We start from the raw sequence: 24061 nt of genomic DNA on the forward strand, positions 1-24061 counted from the left end.
CCTGGATGTGGGTTCCTCCTCATGCACAGTCCTCTCCCCATCTCATCAGAAGGCCTTTGAGAAATCCACCATCATTCCTACTGTGATGCTGGAAATGGACAACCAGAGCACAATACCTAACCCTGAGGACGACCTCAAAGGATCTGCAGGACACCCAAGGCTTGTTGATGTTGTATGGATTATAAGGGGACTGCCTACCTACAGACATGGAATGACTGCTTCTATTGAGAGAACAGTACATCACAACGACAAATATATCTGAAGGGGGGCATTAGTTGGGTTGCAAGTGGATGTGGTTTTAGAGAGGCTGGGGGGACTAGACTGAAACAAAATGTCTTTTGATGGATGTTGCTGACTGTTGCCAGCTCTAGGGAAGGCAGGTGCTGCTATGTGTTAGTCCTCTGGCTGCATTAAGAGTTTTGATTTTTAGATAGGGTCGGTCTGCCTCACTCTTTTGGATGTTATAATAGAATGCCCATAACTTCCAGTGTTGGCCACTGTCTGCCATATTGATGTAGAAAATGTGAAAATAAAGTAAAGATGATTACAAACTGTAACACAAATATCTAGTTATTCAGTAGGGCCTAACTCAGTGGGTCTCAAACTTTTTTTTACTGGCAACCCCTTTCACATTGCAAGCCTCTGAGTGCGACCCCCCCCCAATAAATTAAACATACCGTTTAATATATTTAACACCATTATAAATGCTGGAAGCAAGCGGAGTTTGGGGTGGAGGTTGACAGCTCGCGACCCCCCATGTAATGACCTCATGACCCCCTGAGGGGTCCTGACCCCCAGTTTGAGAACCTCTGGCCTAACTCTTGCTTCCATTTAAGACGATAAGACTCCCATTAACTAATGTGAGCAATATCACTGCTCTACAGCCAAAATGCTTCTGAAATAAATGTAGTCAAACTTTACTAATTCTGGGTCACTGAAAACGAAAATGATGCTTAAAATTGTTGATTGGCTCTAGTTTTCAAGATATGCTATTGGGTCAGTATATACGACCCTTGACTTGGGAATGGCGGAGGATAAGTGAGTTATAAAGGGAAGGGATCTCAATTTAAACCAGAAATGACTAAGATACATCTTTGACTGGATCTATGAATAAATCTATGACTGAGTTTGGACAGTACTTGCTTTTTAGGCAAAACAATGAATGATGCAATCTGAAGCTGGTATTGCGTCATACATGATATGAATTGCATCATGTTATTCCTAGAAGTCATGGATGATGCAATCATAACGAAGCTTACATCACTCTGCTGAACAAATTGCCCTATATCAGCTCTAGAAATCGTACAGTGATATGCTCTCTTATTTGTCAGTGTTTGATTTTGCAAAGGGACACATTTCTGTTTAGCCAAAGTGAGCAGAGATGCCTTGTACTTGTGTGAACAGTGCAGATAACTTCTGCTATGTTTGTGGTGAAGTGACTTTTGCATCACAAAAGCGAAGTATAACCACTATGGTTAAGAAAGCCTATCACCTTTATTTTGGCTGCAAAATTGGAGATCAGGACAAGAGGTGGGCCCCACACATATGCTGCAACACTTGTGCAACAAATCTTCGCCAGTGGTTGAACAGGAAAAGGAAATCTATGCCTTTTGCAGTGCCAATGATTTGGAGAGAGCCAACAGATCATACCAGCAATTGTTACTTCTGCATGGTGCCTCCAGTTGGGAAAGGTGTGTCAAAGAAGAAAAAGTGGACTGTGCATTATCCAAACATTCCATCAGCTATACGCCCAGTACCCCACGGAGAAGGACTGCCAGTTCCTGATGCACCAGAATCATTCTCACTTGAGTTAGACGAGGAAGAGGAAGAGGATGAAACTTGTGGGTCCTGTGACATTGATGGTTCAGGACCAGATTTTCTCCCATCCTCCTCCTCTGAACGACACCTCATAACACAAGGTGAACTGAATGACCTTGTCAGGGATTTGGAACTACCCAAGAGTAAGGCAGAGCTGTGGGCTCCAGACTACAGCAGTGGAATCTCCTGGCAGGTGATGTTAGGGTTTCCATGTTCCGTGACCGTCAAAAGGATCTTGTCCCATTCTTCTTCATGGAAGGTGATCTTGTAGCCTGCAACAACATCGATGGTGTGATGGCAGCCCTCAACATCGTTCACGATCCAGATGAGTGGAGACTGTTCATTGATTCATCGAAGATGAGTCTTAAAGCTGTTTTACTGCATAATGGCAATGTTTTGCCATCAATTCCAGTTGGTCGTGCAGTCCATATGAAGGAAACCTATGATAACATGAAACAACTTTTGAGGTGCATAAACTATGACCAACATCAGTGGCAGCTTTGGGGCGATTTGAAGGTTGTTGCTCTCTTGCTTGCTCTGCAGACTGGATGCACAAAGTACTGCTGTTTTCTCTGCGAATGGGATAGTCGTGCAAGAGATTCCCACTACATCAAGAAAGATTGGCCACTCTGACAGTCATTGGAGCCTGGGAGGAAAAGTGTTCAGCATCCACCACTTGTTGAATCAAGGAAGATTTTGTTACCACCCTTACACATCAAGCTGGGTCTGATGAAGAACTTTGTCAAGGCCATTGACAAAACACAAGCAGCTTTCAAGTACCTCTGTGGAAAATTTCCAAGGTTAAGTGAAGCTAAGATAAAGGAAGGTGTCTTTGTTGGTCCTCAGATTCGTGAACTTCTTCGAGATGATGCATTTGACCATGCACTGCGTGGCAAGGAAAAGACGGCATGGAAAGCCTTCCAGTTAGTGGCAATACGTTTTCTCGGAAACAACAAGGCAGACAACTACAGGTTGTTGGTGGAAAACCTCCTCAAGGCATACAAAAGCCTTGGTTGCAACATGTCACTGAAGATACATTTTTTGCACTCTCATCTAGATTTTTTTCCACCGAACTGCGGAGCAGTGAGCGACGAGCACGGCGAGCGATTTCACCAGGACATTGCAACAATGGAGAAACGCTATCAGAGCAAATGGAGCCCATCAATGTTTGCAGACTATTGCTGGACAGTGACAAGAGATGCTCCATTTAATGAATACAAGAGACAAGCCAAGAAGCGCCGAGTAGACACTGAATAGGACTAAACTATGTACATAATCGTTTTTTGCCTTTTGTTTCATAATAAATTTGATTTATATAACCCTTTTGCTGATTTTTAAAGTGTAACATAAACGGGACAGGTGAAATATTATCATGTAAAGCAACCATAAACACATGAAAAGACCTAGGTTTAAAATTTATGATTAAAACTCTACTATTTACACAATATACATAGACATAAAATGTAAAAACGTAAATATCTTAGAAACAGTAGCCAATCAGTTGTTTTAATTGTCATATTTGAATTCAGCACATCAAAATACATAATAAATAGCACATTTTATCTTTGAAGCAGACGACTTCCCAAAAATTGTAGACCAGTGTATTTAATCCATAAGCATGTACAGACTCCACTGTGCAAATTTATAGAATATAAACATATTTAGTATACTTTCACATATACTTCAGCCAGAACACAAAAAGTAGACAATGTGAATGCTCCTTCTTTGATCATTTAGCTCAATAGTTTAGCTAGATGTTAAACTAAGGGCAGGTCTGCACTTAAAACGCTCCATCAATGCAGCTACACTGATGCAGCACTTAAGTGAAGATAATCCTATGTTGACAGGAAAGATCTCCTGTCGGTGTAGGTAATTCAGTTTCCCAAGAAGCGGTAGCTAGGTCAGCAGGAGAAGCTCCCCCGACATAGCACTGTCTACACAGGGGTTAAGGTCAGTATAACTATGTTGCTGAGAGGTATGGACTTCTCACACCCCCGAGCAACGTAGTTATACTGCTATATGTCTGTAGCATAGACCTGGCCTTATTCAGTTTCCTCAGCAGAGTCTTCCATTCCTGAAATGGTCTCATCTGGGACCAATTATTTAGCATGCAACATGTGACAGCATAACAGTTATGAGCCTCGCAAAATTCTACTTTTTCTCACTTGCCTGTTAGTTTTTTCATCATTTGAAATGTGGGCAGATAGATTTGTCTCAGATTATTTTGCCAAGTTTAGTTATGTTAATCTCTGTGTAATACCAACATAATAAGGTTGGATGGAACTTTGTTTCCAGTTTTAAAGAAATTCAGTTTTTCAATCTGTTACTTATTTGAGGGCTTTGATTAATGTCCCCTAGATCAGTGGTTCTCAAAGCTGGTCCGCCGCTTGTTCAGGGAAAACTCCTGGCAGGCCAGGTCGGTTTGTTTACCTGCCGCGTCCGCAGGTTCACCGCTCCAGGCCAATGGGGGCTGTGGGAAGCGGTGCGGGCCCAGGGATGTGCTGGCCGCCCTTTCCGCCATCCCCATTGGCCTGGAGCGGCGAACCGTGGCCAGTGGGAGCTGCGATTGGACGAACCTGTGAACGCCGCCGGTAAACAAACTGGCCCGGCCTGCCAGGGGTTTTCCCTGAACAAGCGGCGGACCAGCTTTGAGAACCACTGCCCTAAATAATGGTGACTTATCAACACTGTAGTCCTTGTTGGATAGCTTGCATCAAGGTTGTCGATTCTGACCTTTCATATTGTGCTGTGGTAAAAAAAAAAAGCCATTTATGATTAAAATTCATCAGACAGATTTTAGGCAATTTGGTAGAGACAGAACATATTTCCCTATAGTTACTTGATGTCCTCCTGTGTATACCTATTTGCACATAGCCATTCTCATGCAAATTCTGGAACAGCATGGGAAAGTAGCACAGTACTGGGGTCAGAGGTCAATTCATTTATATGAACCAGATTTTCCAGATGATTGTGAATAATTTGAACAACTGTATTGTCAAGCCTGAACTGAACAAAAGTATTGTCAGTGTTAGGCCTCAAACTTCCGGAAGCTTCAAAAAGCAAGCTTTGCAAAATTAGGCTGAAACTTGTGGTCAAGAGACGCTGCAACCAGATAACGCTTTATGCTGACTCCTATGTGGTGAAATAAATTAGGCCTTCAGACATGGCTTATAAAACCACATTACCCACAGTCAAGACAATGGGCTATATGGAGATAAGTTATCTCCTTGTGCATAACTTATCAAACTAAAACAACAATTGGATATCAAAGTAATCACAACCACCACAGTAAACAATTGGCTTGCCCTAATTAATTGGTCTGTTTTGAAACATGGCCAACAAATACAATAAAAAGTATGAAGGCACAGAACTGTGTGTGTGTGTTTTGGTAAACCCAACCCACATCCCCTGAACCAAAGGGACATGCACTTCTCGACCGTCTTTACCTGGCCAGTGCAGAAAACAGCCGACTGAAGGGTAACGTATTTTCGGACAAATGCAGGATAAGGTTTTGGAGTAAAGAAGTCTGGTTGCTCAAGCTAATTTAATCTCAAATTGTGTTAACACTATGGTATTAAAAATGGTAGTATCAAAATAATTTAATCTCAAATTGTATCAATACTGCAGTATTAAAAGTAGTAGTATAAGCTTAATATTAAGTTGTTTAAAAATAGTAATAAGTTGTTAATCAATATACAATATCTTGTACTTGTACTTACTAAAAAGAGAAACAGTACATGTAAAGTTAAATTAATAAGTAATAACAACTTTGCATGTGCTTGTGCCTGCCATCAGTATAAACTGCCATTTATATTCAATACTAATGCATATTACATTCTCTTAAAACAACAAGTAGCTAATGTTAATATTACCTGTTCTTGTGCTCGTCTTCAGTATAACTTGCCATTTACATAAATCCTTATTCAATGCTGGTCTTTAATTTTTCTTTTCCTATTATGTCTGTGCTGCATTTATAGCCATCAGTCATTAAAAACCTTTCCTGAGGAATAATCAGTCATTTTAATTTTTCTTATACGGGCACTACTCAATCTCATTACATCTGTGTTGTGTGGTGGGAAGTAGCGATCACCCGGGGCCCAATTAGGGTCCTGACGCGTGCGTCCTTCCTCCTTTATCTCCGCGTGGTGTTAGCAGTGGGATTGTAAAAACTGGGATAAGGGGCCGCAGTCAGATTCAGGGCAGACAGGTTACAGTGACCCATAAGCCTCTAAAGACTCTGCAGCATCGTTCTCTATTCGGGAGCCCATCAGACAATTGTCTGCCGAACTGTGGTAAAAGCAGTAAAAAACTTGGGTGACTCACAGTACTTAAAGGAACAGAAGTACTTGTGGCACCTTAGAGACTAACAAATTTATTTGAGCATAAGCTTTTGTGGGCTACAGCCCACTTCATCAGATGCTGTAGCCCACGAAAGCTTATGCTCAAATAAATTTGTTAGTCTGTAAGGTGCCACAAGTACTCCTGTTCTTTTTGCGGATACACACTAACTCGGCTGCTACTTTGAAAACTACTTAAAGGGACATGCATTACACAAAGGCATACCTACAATTAAAATAGCTGGCAAATTAAAGGGATGTAAAGATTCTGTAGTTAATGTTTCCAAATGCGTGGTTATACCTGCCTGTGTACCTTTTTGTTGTTGAATTACCAGTTTTGTATTCTCAGGTCACAGTAAATGAACCTTTGGTGTTTCTACCTTCCGCTTTCTACCTAATGGCACTTTTTTGCTGCTATAATTCTACCTTCTTGCTGCTATTCCCTCGAGAAGGATCCTATTCCCTCAGTGTCATAAATCATCGTGTCATCCCTTTGATCCACGGTGATAGCGTCCGTGTCAGCACGAGTTAGTAAGATTGTCTTGTGCTAGGATTGATCTTGCCACTGTGAATTTACATTCTCCTCAGTATTATTACGTCAAAAAATTGTGAAGTTCTGTGGCAGGTCCACGATTTTAAGGTTTTATCTCCTCCAAAAGGATTCCATTTTATTGGATCCACGACAACAAGAACAGCAGCAGCACCAGTAAGAAAAATTGTCCAGTGCTGGGGTTGATTTTGCTGCTGGGGAATTCTAGTTAATCACTCTTAGAAAGCTTGAAAACTGGGAAGTCCCGTAACAGGCTCACCATTGTAAGGTTTTATATTCCCCGTGATATCTGATGGTTAGCTAAATGAGTTTATGGTCTGACCCAGCGATCATTACCGCCTGGATTTTTTCTGGCCTTTGTTTTTTGCTTATTGTTGGAGGTTTTTGTTAAACCTATTTTTGTCCCTGCAACCGGGCATATTTTCATAGGCGACTTGATAATCCGGTTCTTCCATTGGTAGAACTGACATCAGAAGTGCAACCTCCTGTCATTGAGAGGATGGCGGTGTAAATGCCGGTAGATCATTGCTTGGTAACGTTATAGCGTAATACGTATAAACGATTAAGAGCAGGAGAATATCATCCCATATTGACTTATATCACAGGATATTACTGGGAACTTCCCACTCCCGGGCCTGAAAGGGATCAAATTCAGCAGTACATAAATTCCCCTAATCCAGTACCCCTAGTGCATATTAGGCAATTGTTTGCTTACCAAGTTGGGGGTTTATATTCCACCCAAGGCTCCAATTCTATCGTAAAGATACAGAAATTTTTATTCATTAAAAATGGCTAAGGCTCAGGAAGGAAAGGTATTTTTGGTCCAGGCAGGTCTGCCAGGGAATGCCTGTTGTAGCGGTGCGGACTCACCCCTGCGGCGCCTCCTGCTGGTTGTCTCGGGAATTAGCTCACCAGTCATCAGAGCGCCCTCTTCACACCTTACTGCTGGCCCCTGTATCCCTCCCAGGACCCTGGTGCCCTGCTGTCTGGGGTGTTGCCCCCTGGCAATAACCCCTCACAGCTCTGGGTCTCCCCCTCCCAGGGGAACCCCCACCCACTAACCCCACCTCGCCTCAGTGTAAGGCTACTGCCAGTCACCATCTAGCCCCACTTCGCCTCAGTCTTGGCTACTGCCCAGTCTCCATCTAGCCCGTTCACTGGGGCAGACTGCAGTATCAGCCACTCATCACAGGCAAAGGGGTTCGGACCTGCTGCCTCTGCCTACCCATGGGCTGCCCCCTGCAACCCAGTACCTAATAGGCCTTACCAGGCCTGAAGCTTGGGGCTTTCCTAGGCCGGAGCTCCCCGGCTTCCTTGGCCTTTCCCCAGCCCTGCTCCACTCCAGGTACCTAGTAAGATCCCTAGCAGCCAGGCCCTTCTCTCTCTGAATGCAGAGAGAGACTGTTGAGCTCCTGGATCCCAGCCTTTTTATACAGGCCAGCTGTGACCTGATTGGGGCGTGGCCCAACTGCGGCTGCTTCCCCATTCAGCCCAGCTTTTAGAGCTGCAGTCCTCTCCAGGGCTGCTTTTACCCCTGCAGCCCTCTTTCAGGGCTGATCTCAAGCCCTTCAGGGCAGGAGCGGGTGTCCACCCTGCTACATCCATATATGGGTAGGACTGATATGAATATGACAAGTACCCCAGTTGGGCATTTAGTGGAAAATATCGCTTTCCATTATAATGAAAATTATGGAACTATACAAGTGAATATCAAGATTGATTACAATTTTGAAGACACAATCAATGGCCTCCTTCAATTATAATAATTGGGTTAGTTATTTGGATGATATTTTGATCTTTGATTCCATCCAAGAGAATTGCAGCATAATCTTAAATGCCTTACTGCAGCACCTCCCAAACCAAGGTTGGGAAATCAAACAAGAGAAAGTAAAAGAACCTGCCCTTAGGCAAACATTTTTGGGATGGATATGGGGTGCCATAGACATCACCTTAAATTCAGATGTAATAGAAGCAGTAGACAAAATCATCTCTATCCGCTCCTTGAAGGACTTCCAAAGGGCTGCTAAATTAGCAGTCCAAACTAGTCTTTGGTCTTCCTCCTAAAATACCTTTTTCAAACAAGCCTACCTTCTAAATAATAATAACAAAAAATCCTAATTAATCATTTATACAAACAATTTAGCAAAAATAAAAAGCCCACTTCTTTAAAAAACCCTCTCTTACCTATCTAAATGCCTCTAAAAAAATGGATGTATATGTAAATACTGGTCATGAGCATTGGTGGTGGAATTCAAACAAGAAAATCACTCTTCTTTTACCAGTGGCACTTTTCATCCTTATCAGTATGCCCAATCCTCCACGGATAAAACATTAACTATTCTTAATCAGATTTATCCCATCCTTCAGAGGTTTTCAAGAAATCTGTTAAGTTAGTCTGTGTTTTCATATGATCTATTTTCGGTAGGTTTGGAGTTTCGATGGATGCATCAGGACATGCCTGAAGCAGTTATAAAAATGGCATTGACCCTAAAAACCCAGTTTCGTCTGCTGCCTATAAAATGGATTCAAAATAATCACCAATTCCTACAAAAACAATGGTGTATTCCAGAATATAACACAAAAAAAGCGCGGCTGTGAATCGATGGCACACCACAACATGCAGGTGTAATTGGATATAATTGCCTAAAATGCGCCTCCACGAGAACTCAGACTTCAGACTAATCCTTCGGCTCAGTTAGCCGAAGTCGACGCCTTGGCCTTCGCCTTAACTTGCCCAACTGAATCATGGAGGGGAAAATTGGTACATTGGTGTGGACAGTTCCTACCTTTATAAGGGATGTTTAGGAGCCCAAAGCTCTGACCTCGCCAATCCTGAAACGGCCCATAACACACATTGGGATGCTATAGTAAAATTCTTAAAAAATCATTGGGAGCTTGGAAAAATTTCTGCTGTCATAAAAATTGCTAGTCATAAATCCTGGACTCCTCCCGCTCATGCTGTTGTTGACGAGACCCTCCAACTCTGGCATATAGCAAAAAAGCCAGAACCATCTCGTGCAGCCATTCACTATGCAAGGGCTGTTCATGAAAATCAGGACCAACGAAATAAATCTGTTCTTGAATTTATTTTATGTGATTTGGGGTTTTCAGAAATTCGCAAAACTGTTGCAGCTGTAACTGATAACTGTAAGTTTTGCCTCAGCCATCAAAAATATCGTAAGGTCTAAATGCTAGGCGCTTACCAAAAAAAAAAAAAGTGGCAGGTAAATTACCATTGGCAAATGGATCTAACGGGGCCACTTGCAGGATCAAAATAAAACCCCATGGGTTTGGTTGTTGTAGATTTGGGTTCCTCATGAACCGCTGTGTTTCCTTTAAGCTCCAATAAGATATCCAATATCATTAAATGTTGTGAAGAGTTTGGGGTACTCCCGGCATCATTTCTACTGACGGTGGTCCTCCTTGGAACAGCCGAGATTGGGAATGTTGGTGTTCGGGCCAGTTAATAGCTCCCATTTTACACCTGCTTTACCACACACAAAGCAATAGGGTGGTGGGGAAAAAAATCCAGGATCTTAAGCCTAAATTAAAAAATGAGCAGGGTGATTGGAAAGGGTGGGAGAATAAATTATCTGCTGTTCTCCAAGAAATAAATTCTAAAAAATAGCAATATACTTATCAGTGGAAGCCGCTCATTGAGGTTGATCCTTAGAAGCCTTTGTACCAGAAGGATCAGTTGGTCTGGCTTCTATTACCTCAAACGTGTGAACCCTTGGAGGGAAAAATAACAAAAATATTGTCCCATCCATTTACATACCTAATTTCTACCACTAATAGTAATATTTATGCTAATCAAGATTGGATAAGCCCTTGGGCCACTGAGACAGTACAGTAAGGCCACCTTGTGTTTTTTGTTACAGGAATGTGGCTCTTCTTTATTTGCGTGTCTGCAGTATTGAAATCAGCAGTGGCTGATTTGTGAGTAAGAAATGGTACCTTTTTCACCCCCAGGAACTCATCCTTTCCTGGATGCACATTCAACGGGACTGTTCGCAATACCAGCAATCCTTGGTGCCCTGTAAAGGCTGTCAACTTAACACTTATTAAAAAATCTTAGCTGGAAAATCGCTCCATCATTACCTATGTTTATTTTCTTCAGCCTCCTTTTAAATGTATACTCCCTATCAATAATACGCTCTAGTTCTTTAGTTGTGCATATTATAACTCTTTATGTTTCACGTATGGTGAAGGACAAGTGTATGCTTGCCAAATGGAAATAAAATGGGATGTAGGTGCTTCGGAAAAACTTCTGGGAAGCAAACCGATAAAAGTGTATTATCCCATTTGACCACAAAGCAGTAATTAAACATTTAAGCAAGTTCTCCCTTATAATACATCAATAACAATTTACACCGTACGCAATAAAAACTTTAATCAAAACCAATGCAATCTTCAAGCAGTAGTCCAACAGCAAAACAAAATAAATCGCCAGCAATGGGAGAAAGACGTCCTTCAAAACCAGGCGCTCCAGGATAGCCTTCATGGACAAACTCTTCTTTTCCAAAGTATTAAACTGGTCTTGTCTATTGTTGTTAATAAGTCAAATCCTTGAAAAAATGCTTCTACTTAGGAAAAAGCTTATAGGAAAGGGCCTTTATTTGGAGCCATTTATGGCCCCATGAGTGTTAGAAGACACTGTACCACTCAGGTGAGGTGTATGATGCGCGAGGGATGGCTCCACCTTAAGAAATCCTTAATCAATAACACATATTCTGAGAAAGCACGGATAGAAAATAGGTGTGTAGGTATCCCCCCAAAATTCACTGAAACATCATTCTTATTATTATCCACCATCTGCTCCATATGCAGTCAGTCGGTCGTATTTCGGCCAGCTGAAAGTATAGCTTGCATCAATCGGTCTTACTGTTATCATTTCCAGTTAGGCACTGTTATCAATTCTACATAAATTCACGGTGCACTTGACTCTGTTAAGCTTCAGGTACACCTGCCAATACCCCTTTGAATATCCAAATTAGAGAAAATTGTCCAAAAATTCTCTGATATTCACCTAGCAATAACTCGGCTAGGCAATGTTATTTCCGTACTTCTTAATGTCTCACAGAAACGGTTCCAGGAGTTAACCCGGTGATTCCCCACTCTCCTCAGTCTGCGGATGCAGTAATAATCCCCTGGTTAAAAGAAATAGGTAAATGTATCTGCTCAATCAAGCAAAATATTAAACAATACTAAAAAAACAACCCACCAAATAATTAAAATTCCTAAAAAAATATTACAGATGATAAAAAAAAAATCCACACATTCTTCTGGGATTAATAGTCTATTTTACTATACTTATTACTAAAGTCTTAATATTTGCCTACATTCGCTATTTGCCCTGTTATTGCAGGATATACTCAAATAAATGTTGTTGCTAAACCAGAAATTTAGGCCTGGGGGGACGTTAATAATTTGAACAACTGTATTGTCAAGCCTGAACTGAACAAAAGTATTGTCAGTGTTAGGCCTAAACTTCCGGAAGTTTCAAAAAGCAAGCTTTGCAAAATTAGGCTGAAACTTGTGGTCAAGAGACGCTGCAACCAGATAACGCTTTATGCTGACTCCTATGTGGTGAAATAAATTAGGCCTTCAGACATGGCTTATAAAACCACATTACCCACAGTCAAGACAATGGGCTATATGGAGATAAGTTATCTCCTTGTGCATAACTTATCAAACTAAAACAACAATTGGATATCAAAGTAACCACAACCACCACAGTAAACAATTGGCCTACCCAAATTAATTGGTCTGTTTTGAAACGCCGACAAATAAGATAAAAAGTATGAAAGCACAGAACTGTGTGTGTGTGTGTGTTTTGGTAAACCCAACCCACATCCCCTGAACCAAAGGGACGTGCACTTCTCGACCGTCTGTATCTGGCCACTGCAGAAAACGGCCGGCTGAAGGGTAACATATTTTCAGACAAATGCAGGATAAGGTTTTGGAGTAAAGAAGTCTGGTTGTTCAAGCTAATTTAATCTCAGGTTGTGTTAACACTATGGTATTAAAAATGGTAGTATCAAAATAATTTAATCTCAAATTGTATCAATATTGCAGTATTAAAAGTAGTAGATTAATATTAAGTTGTTTAAAAATAGTAATAAGTTGTTAATCAATATACAATATCTTTACTTGTACTTACTAAAAACAAAAACAGTACATGTAAAGTTAATTAGTAATAATAACTTTGCATGTGCTTGTGCCTGCCATCAGTATAAACTGCCATTTATATTCAATACTAATGCATAATATTATATTCCCTTAAAACAATAAGTAACTAATGCATAATATTACCTGTTCTTGTGCTTGTCTTCAGTATAACTTGCCATTTATATTAATCCTTATTCAATGCTGGTCTTCCGTGCTTCCTTCCTCCTTTATCTCCACAATGATCTCCATCTCCGCTTTTGTAATTTCTCCCAAATGCATAAAAATGGGTATATCCAAAATCCAGGCAGTTATGTTGGTTAAACTAATAAGCAATATAAGAAAACTCTCTTTAAAAAAAATCACTCTCATGGGTAACCTGGGGACAGCTGACTTCTGCTACTCTGCTACAGCATTTGTGAAATCAAGATGCAAACAGGTCTCAGAGCTCTGGGAGGAGGTAAACAGGGCATCAGAGTATTTGGAGCCCAGGCCTGTTTCTATAATTCGGGGAATGTTTGCACTAGCCTCTAGCTAGCACGTAGAGACATCTCTCCCCATAGAAATGCCGACCGCTGCGGCTCACCTCTGCCCTGTGTACAGTGCACGGGTGCATGCCGTACTATACCGGCGTGCTGCGGGTTGCCTGGGGTAATTACCATGCTGCAGCTCCCTCGGCCAGGCGCTCAGGGATCGTTCAAGCCAGCCGCAGAAGAGCCTGGGAGGACAGGGGGAAACACCTCCCCCGGGCCCGGGAAGCGACGGCCACTGCAGAGCTCCAGGGGCAGAACCTTCGGATAAAGCAGGGCGACCCACCCTCGCATGGCTGTTCTTGCAGTCCAGGAGCAGCACCAGGACCAGGGTGGCCCACGGGTTCAACACTCCTCCGCTCCTCGGGCCTTGCGCTCCCGCGCGCCCCCAGCGCCAGCGCGTAGCCTCGCAACCGGAGACCAGCCTGGCTGCTTCCCATGCGCTCCTGGCCCTGAGGCGCGGCCCCGCCGAACGTTCTGTCCGCTCAGTGCCTCTCTCCCACCTGGACCGTGCCACAGTGACGCTGCTGCCGCGCGCTTCACACCCGTTTAACACAAGGAAGAAAGCGCGCGACGGGCTCGAATGCTCCACGGAGCGCGCGCTCCCTGTGTGACGACCGTTGCGATAGTGACCTAACGAAGCCCTAACCGCCGCCGCAACTCTACCCGGGTCTTCCTGTGTTCCCCCGGAGCTTGTGCGCTGGCAGTCGGCCGCGGCCTGGACCCGCCCCGATGGCGGCGGAGGGGGAGGCGGACTTGGAGTGGGTGGTAGACAGCATCGCCGGCTTCCTGCGCGGGCCCGCCTGGTCCATCCCCATCCTGGAGTTCCTGGAGCAGAAATGCGCGGGTGAGAGGCCGGGGGCGGGGACCCTGCCGGGGCTGGAGCGACAGAGCCTCTCCTCTTCCCCCCCACCCCGCAAAAAGCGCTGTGGCAGGGGCTCCCTGGGGAGAAGGGCGTTGCTAGGCCCGTTGAGAGACATTCGGGCCCCAGCTCATCCTGCGCGCTGCCCCCTTTCTCTTTATTGACAGAGAAGCTAGAGCGGTCTCGGGGCCCTGAGATGAGGGTACCGTTGTGCCCCTCCCCTGGCTCCTTCTCACCCCAGAGAGCGAGGGCAGGTGCATCTACCGCCTCCTGCTCCAGGCCTGGACTCTCCTTCTGTATTCAGCGCCGTACAACCTTTCTCGGCCCGCAGCAGCGCCAGCTCCCCCGAGCGCTGTCACCATGGCTACTCGGGGCGTGGCCTCTCTGCCGAGGCTGGCTAGAAGGCCGCCGGCCAGTAGCCGCTGGGGACGTGAAGGCTAGTGCCCTGGGATCTGGCCTGCAAATGTCGTTCCCTGGGGGCAACACCTGCTTGCTTGTCAGGCATCTTCCTTCTCCCAGGGGCTTCTCAGAAAGCACTAAACTGGTTCTTAGATCTGCTTCCAGATGGAAACACTTCACTGAAGTGTGCTCTGCTAGTCTTACTTCCTAGTGACTCAGTGCTGTGCTTCCAATAGAGGATAGTATCAAATAAAGATGGAAATTTTAAGTGTTCCATGGAAACATATTTGGCAAAGTTCTTCATTGTAATCTTAGAACTGTCTTGACATTTATGAAAGGTCAATGGAGTTGCTTTAATAATTGATAATTAGCAGGACTTTTAATTATTGCATGTTAGAGTCAAGAGTTCATGAAAGTAGTTTGGCAGGAGTTAAGATTTTCAGGACTGCTACAGACACTAAAAAAAGTTTTTACTACTCTTTGCAGGTTTTACATTACTAACAAATCCATTAAAACATTTTATATCTATTGTTTTGCTCTTGGAAAATTTAATTTCCAGTAATTGACAGATAATTTACTGATTCAGTAGAAGGAATGAACTGGTCATTTACTGTCATTTACCATCTAGTAAATAACTTCTAGAAATGCTAATTATTATTATTCAAATTTTTCTTTAAAGTTTATATAAATATGTGATTGTGTGGTATAAAGATTTTAGTGGAATGGTATTGCTTTGAGGGTGAACACTTCTCACAAAGCAGTCACTTCTCTGACCTGTCAGTCCTCATCCTTAAAGAAAATCTGCACAACAGTTTCAGAAGATGAGCCTGGGAGCTTAAATTCATTCCTTTGCTAGACACTAAGGCTATGTCTACACTAGAGACCTTACAACGGCACAGCTGTACCGATGCAGTTGCACCAATGTTAGATCTCTCGTGTAGCTGCTCTATGCCAAAGGGAGAGAGCTGTCCTGTCAACATAATTAAACCACCCCCAATGAGAGGCGGTAGCTGTGCATACTACTACTTATGCCAGCGAAATTTACATTGCTCGGGGTGTGTTTTTTTTTTTTCCTCACACCACTGAGTGACATAAGTTTTGCCGACATAAGTGGTAGTGTAGACATGGCTTAAAAATCAAGAACTGAACAGAGATACTGGATTTGTGGCTTATTACAACAATCTGTAACCCGCTAACCCCCTCTCTTGTTGTCCTATGACTTCAGAGATGTTAATGGGCCACTCTGCCTTGAATGTATGTGCTAACTACGTATGCTGAACAATCTGTTCCACCTTGCATGTTGTTGTGATGCAGGGAGTACCTTTCCCATACTGAAGAAGAGCTCTGTGTGGCGTGAAAGCTTGTAACTCCCCCGTGAATTTCTCCATCACTCCCCCAGTGGTCAACTAGTTACATGAAGTGTTGCCAATTTAGTTGTTGGTTGGAAATTTGAATTGAAATTGAAACATTAATACACACTTTAAAAGCATATACAGTGTATGATAAAATATTTGTACCTGAAAAAGCATAATAGGTTTGAAAATATGAACAAAGACTAGATTCCTCACACAGCTGTTGTTTTTTATGACAATGTCAGTGCATGCTTTTTGGCAAGGTTGGCCAACCTAATAATTTCAAATTGTGATTTGTAAGTAAGGTCTGAATGAGCTCTCCCCTGATAACTAGTGATGAGCCAAGGGGTGGAGAGGAAAGGCTTCAGGACTGGACTGTACTTAAGAATGGCCATACTGGTGTGACAGGTTTGGTCACAGAGATCCCCTTGGGACTGTCACCTGATGTGCTGAGATTACCTCTGAGCCCGTTTTCCCTGCCAGCTTGGGACTACAGAATCCTGCCTTGTTGAGCCAGACATGCTAGCCTGCTGCAACACAGACCCAGGTCTGGTCCACGCCCCCAAAGCGGCAGACTTTAACCAAAAACTGCTCAGCAGGTCACCTATCTCCAGCACCCAGACCCCCAGTTCCCAATGGAATCCAAACCCCAAATAAATCCATTTTACTCTGTATAAAGCTTATACACGGTAAACTCATAAATTGTCCACCCTCTATAACACTGATAGAGAGATATGCACAGTTGTTCCCTCCCGCCCAGGTATCACTTTCTCTGTGTTTACTAATAAACAAAAGTGATTTTATTAAGTATAAAAAGTAGGATTTAAGTGGTTTCAAGTAATAACAGACAGAACAAAGTTAGTTACCAAACAAAAACATGCAAGTCTAAGCCTAATACATTAAGAAACTGATTACAGGTAAAATCTCACCCTCAGATGTTCCAATAAGCTTCTTTCACAGACTACACTCCTTCCTAGTCTGGGCCCAATCCTTTCCCCTGGTACAGTCTTTGTTAGTTCTAGCAGACATCTTAGGTGGAAAACAGGGGTGTTCGCATGACTGGCAGCCCCTTTGTTCTGTTGCTCCCCCTTTAAAAGCTTTGGTACAAGGTGGGACTCTTTTGTCTCTTTGGGTCCCTACCCCGCCTAAATGGTAAAGTACCAGATTTAAGATGGATTCCAGTATTAGGTGACATGGTCACATGTCACTGTAAGACCTCATTTTTCATTACCCACGGATTGGCCCGCATGCAGCCAGGAAGATTTGCAAGTAAACAGACCATTTAAAACCAACTGTCCTAGTCAATGGGAGCCATCAAGCTTCTAGACCACCATTAATGGCCCACACTTTCATAGATTCATAGACTCTAGGACTGGAAGGGACCTCGATAGGTCATCGAGTCCAGTCCCCTGCCCTCATGGCAGGACCAAATACTGTCTAGACCATCCCTGATAGACATTTATCTAACCTACTCTTAAATATCTCCAGAGATGGAGATTCCACAACCTCCCTAGGCAATTTATTCCAGTGTATAACCACTCTGACAGTTAGGAACTTTTTCCTAATGTCCAACCTAAACCTCCCTTGCTGCAGTTTAAGCTCATTACTTCTTGTTCTATCCTTAGAGGCTAAGATGAACAAGTTTTCTCCCTCCTCCTTATGACACCCTTTTAGATACCTGAAGACTGCTATCATGTACCCTCTCAGTCTTCCCTTTTCCAAACTAAACAAACCCAATTCTTTCAGCCTTCCTTCATAGGTCATGTTCTCTAGACCTTTAATCATTCTTGTTGCTCTTCTCTGGACCCTCTCCAGTTTCTACACATCTTTCTTGAAATGCGGTGCCCAGAACTGGACACAATACTCCAGTTGAGGCCTAACCAGCGCAGAGTAGAGCGGAAGAATGACTTCTCGTGTCTTGCTCACAACACACCTGTTAATGCATTCCAGAATCATGTTTGCTTTTTTTTGCAACAGCATCACACTGTTGACTCATATTTAGCTTGTGGTCCACTATAACCCCTTGTGACAATGCGGTTCTGGCGGAACCCAACTGAGAGTGCCAACTCAGGACAAATTGCTCAAACAGGGCAGTTACAGCCCAAGGCTGGGGTTTTTTCCACCTCTAAGGCAAACCAAACCAGCCAGACTAGGATGACTTCGGTCTCACCCCGCTGGCTAACCGCAAGTCTCACAAGCAATCTCCTTAGACACTCCAGTTTCCCAGTATTACCACCAGTGCCACTCGTTATGGGGACAAATGGTTATGAAAACCAATACCCCAGTAAACGAAAAAGGTTCTCCTGATCCCAAAGGACCAAGCCCCAGACCCAGGTCAATATACAAATCAGATCTTATCCACAAATCATGCTGTTGCCAATCCTTTAGAATCTAAAATCTAAAGGTTTATTCATAAAAGGAAAAAGATAGAGATGAGAGTTAGAATTGGTTAAATGGAATCAATTACATACAGTAATGGCAAAGTTCTTGGTTCAGGCTTGCAGCAGAGATAGAATAAACTGCAGGTTCAAATCAAGTCTCTGGAATACATCCCTCGCTGGGATGGGTCCTCAGTCCTTTGTTCAAAGCTTCAGCTTGTAGCAAAGTTCCTCCAGAGGTATGAAGCAGGATTGAAGACAAGATGGAGATGAGGCATCAGCCTTATATAGTCTTTTCCAGGTGTAAGAACACCTCTTTGTTCTTACTGTGGAAAATTACAGCAAAATGGAGTCTGGAGTCACATGGGCAAGTTCCTGCATACTTTGCTGAGTCTCAAGGCATATTTGCCTTCTCTCAATGGGTCCATTGTATAGCTGATGGTCCTTAATGGGCCATCAAGCAGGCTAGGCAGAGCTAACACCAGTTTGTCTGGGATGTCACCCAGCAGCATAGCATAAGTTTGAAATACAGACAGTATAGAGCCAATATTCATAACTTCAACTACAAAATTGATACATACATATAGACAGCATAATCATAACCAGTAAACCATAACCTTGTCTTAGACACCCCATTTGACCCCCTTTATACAAGATTTGCGTGCCACTACAGGACCTTGGTTGCAACAGTGATCTATATGGTCCCATATTATATCAATAACGTCACACCCCTAGATCCCTTTCTGCCATACTCCTTCCTAGAGAGTCTCTTCCCATTCTGTATGTATGAAACTGATTGTTCCTTCCTAAGTGAAGGACTTTGCATTTGTCTTTATTAAACTTCATCCTGTTTACCTCAGACCATAGTTACAATAGGACCACAGATTTATACTTCATATTTCTACCTTCAGATACAAGAATGATACATACATACAAATAGGAGGAATATATACAGTAGATTATAAGCTTTGTAATGATACCTTACAAGAGACCTTTTGCATAAAGCATATTCCAGTTACATTATGTTCACACTCATAAGCATATTTCTATAAACATTATGGAGTGCAGCGTCACAACTGGGTGAGACCAAAGGTCCATCTAGCCCAGCATCCTGTCTTCTGACAGTGGCCATGCCAGGTGCTCCAGAGGGAATGAACAAAACAGGCAGTCATCAAATGATCCATCCCCTGTCTCACATTCCCAGCTTCTGGCAAACAGACCATCCCTGTCCATCCTGGCTAATAGCCATTGATGGACCTATCTTACATGAATTTATCTAGGTCTTTTTTGAACCCTATTATATTCTTGGCCTTCACAACATCCTCTGGCAAGGAGTTCCATGGGTTGACTGTGCATTGTGTGAAGAAATATTTCCTTTTGTTTGTTTTAAACCCACTGCCTGTTAATTTCATTTGGTGACCCTTAGTTCTTATGAGTTATGAGAAGGGGTAAATAACACTTCCTTATTTACTTTCTCCACACACAGTCATGATGTTATAGACCTCTATCATATCCCCCCATTAATCGTCTCTTTTCCAACCTGAAAGTCCCAGTCTTATTAATCTCTCCTCATACGGACGACATTCCATATCCCTAGTCATTTTTGTTGCCCTTTTCTGTACTGTTTCCAATTCCAGTATATCATTTTTGAGATGGGCGGCCAAATCTGCATGCAGTTTTCAAGATGTCGGCATACCATGGATTTATATAGAAGCAGTATGATATTTTCTGTCTTATCTATCCCTTTCTTAATGATTCCCAACATTTTGTTCACTTTTTTGACTGCCGCTGCACATCGAGTGAATGTTTTCACAGAACTATCCACAATGTCACCAAGATTTCTTTCTTGAGTAGTAACAGCTAATTTAGACCCCATCATTTTATACTTATAGTTGGGATTATGTTTCTCAATGTGCATTTGTGTATTTACATGAACACACCCCTACTGTGACTAGGTATCCATCAGACAGAGTTGTGTTGCTCAAGTGATCAATTTTGGCTGATGTTGAGTTACAAATCACTTTAGTATTGAATGCAGTAGTAGTAATGAAATGTTGTTATCCTTATTGTATGACTGTACTGAGCCTGTCTTGATTGAGGGGGTCACCCTCAGTGCTTAATTTGTGCCAGGGCTGAGCCCTGACACATCTAGGCTTGGCACTTGATAGCCCTGGGACCTCTGAGCTTGCCAGTTATGAAAGTAGAAAAATGTGCTTGAGCCCCGGCAACTAATTGCTTGAGCCCCGGCATCTCTTTCATTGCAAATTAAGCATGGGTCAACCTCAACTGAACTGCAGTTGCTAAGGAGCGGGTTTGGATGCCAGATCCCAGTGGAGAGAAAGATGGAGCATGGGGGACATGTATTTTGCTTGGTGATGTGGGCTCTGCCTAAGAGTCACAGGCACTATTTGATCTGCCCCCACCCCTGTTCAAAGATAGAGCTGATTAGGCTGCATAGAGTCTTTTGTTTTTTTAAGTGATGACTAGAGCTGAAATCACTGATGATCAGGTCTAAGTGCTTAGACCTGCTGCAGGACAGTGTTTCTGTGGAAGAGGCTGCCCAGCCTGCATTGGCAGTGAGGTTCTGTCACTGAAAGCTGAAATCACTCAGAGCTAGGTTGAACCTCAAGAGACCAACTCAGAGAGGTCACAGTGGCAGGTGGCAGCAGAAGATGATGGCACAGAGCCATTGATGATGGAGCAGTGGAGCGAATGGTGGCACGACAAACAGCAGTGGCCAGAGCGAGTGGCTGGAGGAACGAGCAAGGTGCCTTCTCCCCAGGGTGGGAGATGCACTCATATGAAAGCATCTCTGAATTTTGGGTCTGCACTGACCAAGGACAACAACTATGAGTGGTGTGTGTTGGCAGGAAAGGGGAGGGGCACGTGAAAGGGACATTTGTTTATTGGACTAAGTTTTAGTGACTTTGCTCTAGAATGCTAGATTTGTGACTGGGAAAGGTATTTTTATATACATTTCCTAGTAAGCCAAGATTTTTAAAATGCATTATTTGCCAAGCTCATTATCTCACATCATTGCTATCTTAAGAGGTTGTTATCTTGAGGAGTTTCTGTACTAAACATTTTTATTATTATATTATAATAAATTTTTTCATAAGAACGACCATATTGAGTCAGACCAATGCTCCACCTAGTCCAATATCCTGTCTTCCAACAGTGACCAATGCCAGGTGCTTAAAAGGGAATGAACTGAACAGGCAATCATTGAGTGATCCATCCCATGTTGTCCATTCCCAGCTCCTGGTGAACAGAGGCTAGGACTCTCAGACTGTGGTGTTGGATCCCTGCCCATCCTGGCTAATAGCCATTGATGGACTTATCCTCCATGAACTTATCTTGTTCTTTTTTTGAACCCAGTTATAGTTCTGGCCTTCACAACATCCCCTGGCAAAAAGTTCCATAGGTTGACTGTGCAGTCTGTGAAGAATTCATAGAATCATAGAATCATAGAATATCAGAGTTGGAAGGGACCTCAAGAGGTCATCTAGTCCAACCCCCTGCTCAAAGCAGGACCAATTCCCAGCTAAATCATCCCAGCCAGGGCTTTGTCAAGCCGGGCCTTAAAAACCTCCAAGGAAGGAGACTCCACCACCTCCCTAGGTAACGCATTCCAGTGTTTCACCACCCTCCTAGTGAAATAGTTTTTCCTGATATCCAACCTGGACCTCCCCCACTGCAACTTGAGACCATTGCTCCTTGTTCTGTCATCTGCCACCACTGAGAACAGCCGAGCTCCATCCTCTTTGGAACCTCCCTTCAGGTAGTTGAAGGCTGCTATCAAATCCCCCCTCATTCTTCTCTTCTGGAGACTAAACAATCCCAGTTCCCTCAGCCTCTCCTCATAAGTCATGTGCTCCAGACCCCTAATCATTTTTGTTGCCCTCCACTGGACTCTTTCCAATTTTTCCACATCCTTCTTGTAGTGTGGGGCCCAAAACTGGACACAGTATTCCAGATGAGGCCTCACCAATGTCGAATAAAGGGGAACGATCACGTTCCTCAATCTGCTGGCAATGCCCCTACTTATACAGCCCAAAATGCCGTTAGCCTTCTTGGCAACAAGAGCACACTGTTGACTCATATCCAGCTTCTCGTCCACTGTAACCCCTAGGTCCTTTTCTGCAGAACTGCTACCTAGCCATTCGGTCCCTAGTCTGTAGCAGTGCATGGGATTCTTCCGTCCTAAGTGCAGGACTCTGCACTTGTCCTTGTTGAACCTCATCAGGCTTTTTTCGGCCCAATCCTCTAATTTGTCTAGGTCCCTCTGTATCCGATCCCTACCCTCTAGTGTATCTACCACGCCTCCTAGTTTATTGTCATCTGCAAACTTGCTGAGAGTGCAGTCCACCCCATCCTCCAGATCATTAATAAAGATATTACTTCCTTTTGTTTTAGATATTACTTCCTTTTGTTTGAATAAAAAATTACTTCCTTTTGTTTGTTTTAAACTTGCTGCCTATTAATTTTATTGGGTGACCCCTAATTCTTGTGTTAAGTGAAGGGGTAAATGACATTTCCTTATTCACTTTCTCCATACCAGTCAAGATTTTATAGACCACTATTGGATCCCCTCTTAGTCGTTTCTTTCCAAGCTGAAAATCCTAGTATTTTTAATCTCTCCTCATATGAATCTGTTCCATACCCCTAATCATTTTAGTTGCCGTTCTTTGTATCTTTTCAAATTCCAATATATCTTTTTTGAGATGGACTGACCAGAACTGCATACAGTTGTGACGTTGTACTATAGCTATATGATTTTATGAAAATATGGTAATGAGTGTGAATGTAATGTAACTGGAATATGCTTCATGCAAAATGTCTCTTGTAAGGTATCATTGCAAAGGTTATGATCTACTGAGTGTGTTCATCCTATTTTGTAAAAATGTACCACTCTTGTATCTGAAACTAGAAATATGAAATATAACTCTGAGGTCCTATTGTAATTATGCAAAGTGTGGGCGATTAATGGTGGTTTGGAATCTTGATGGCTCCCATTAACCAGGACAATTGACTGTAAATGGCTCTGTTTACTTGTAAGTCTTCCTGTATACCTTTGTGCTGGCAAGTGGGTAATGAAGTCTTACAGTGACGTGCTCATGTCACCTGAACTGGAATCCATCTTTAACCTTGTACTTTTCCATTGAGAAGGAGTGGGTGGGAACCCAGAGAGGGACAAAGGATTCCCGCCTTGTGCAAAAGATATATAAAGGGGTGGAACAGAACAAAGTGAGCTGCAGTCATGAGAAATCCTCTAGTTATCGTCTGAGCTGGAACAAGGACTGTACCAGTGGAAAGGATTGGGCCCAGACTAGGAAGGCATCCGGTCTGTGATAGAAGCTTATTGAAACGTCTCTGAGGGTGAGATTTTATCTGTATTCAGGTTTCAGAGTGGTAGCCATGTTAGTCTGTATCAGCAAAAACAATGAGAAGTCCTTGTGGCACCTTAGAGACTAACACATTTATTTGGTCATAAGCTTTCGTGGCCTAGAGCCCACTTCATCAGATGCATGAAGTGAAAAATACAGGAGCAGGTATAAATACATGAAGGGATGGGGGTTGCTTTATGAAGTGTGAGGTCAGTCTAATGAGATAAATCAATTAACAGCAGGCTACCAAGGAAGGAAAAATAACTTTCGAAGTGGTAAG

The 24061-nt window shown here is 43.0% G+C and overlaps 1 protein-coding gene and 1 long non-coding RNA gene across 3 annotated transcripts in view; one reads left to right on the top strand and one right to left on the bottom strand.

Moving 5' to 3' along the window:
* Positions 1 to 11072: 11072 nt before the first annotated feature.
* LOC112059651 (uncharacterized) lies at positions 11073 to 14640 on the bottom strand. Of its 2 annotated transcripts, none has more exons than XR_010600251.1 (4): positions 14502 to 14640; positions 13690 to 14231; positions 13021 to 13198; positions 11073 to 11855 (listed from the first exon to the last, which is right to left on the bottom strand). It is a non-coding gene; the product is annotated as an uncharacterized LOC112059651 (long non-coding RNA). The 2 variants fall into 2 exon arrangements; XR_010600250.1 differs by having other exon boundaries at positions 13533 to 14231.
* CFAP36 (cilia and flagella associated protein 36) overlaps positions 14117 to 24061 on the top strand; it is a 121719-nt gene continuing 111774 nt past the window's right edge. Inside the window, exon 1 of the mRNA XM_008169062.4 lies at positions 14117 to 14250. Within this exon, the coding sequence (XP_008167284.2) occupies positions 14136 to 14250 (115 nt within the window). The 5' untranslated portion in view covers positions 14117 to 14135. The remainder of the gene's footprint in view (positions 14251 to 24061) is intronic.

The sequence above is a fragment of the Chrysemys picta genome, chromosome 3, assembly GCF_011386835.1.
Source record: "Chrysemys picta bellii isolate R12L10 chromosome 3, ASM1138683v2, whole genome shotgun sequence".
NCBI lineage: Eukaryota > Metazoa > Chordata > Testudines > Emydidae > Chrysemys > Chrysemys picta.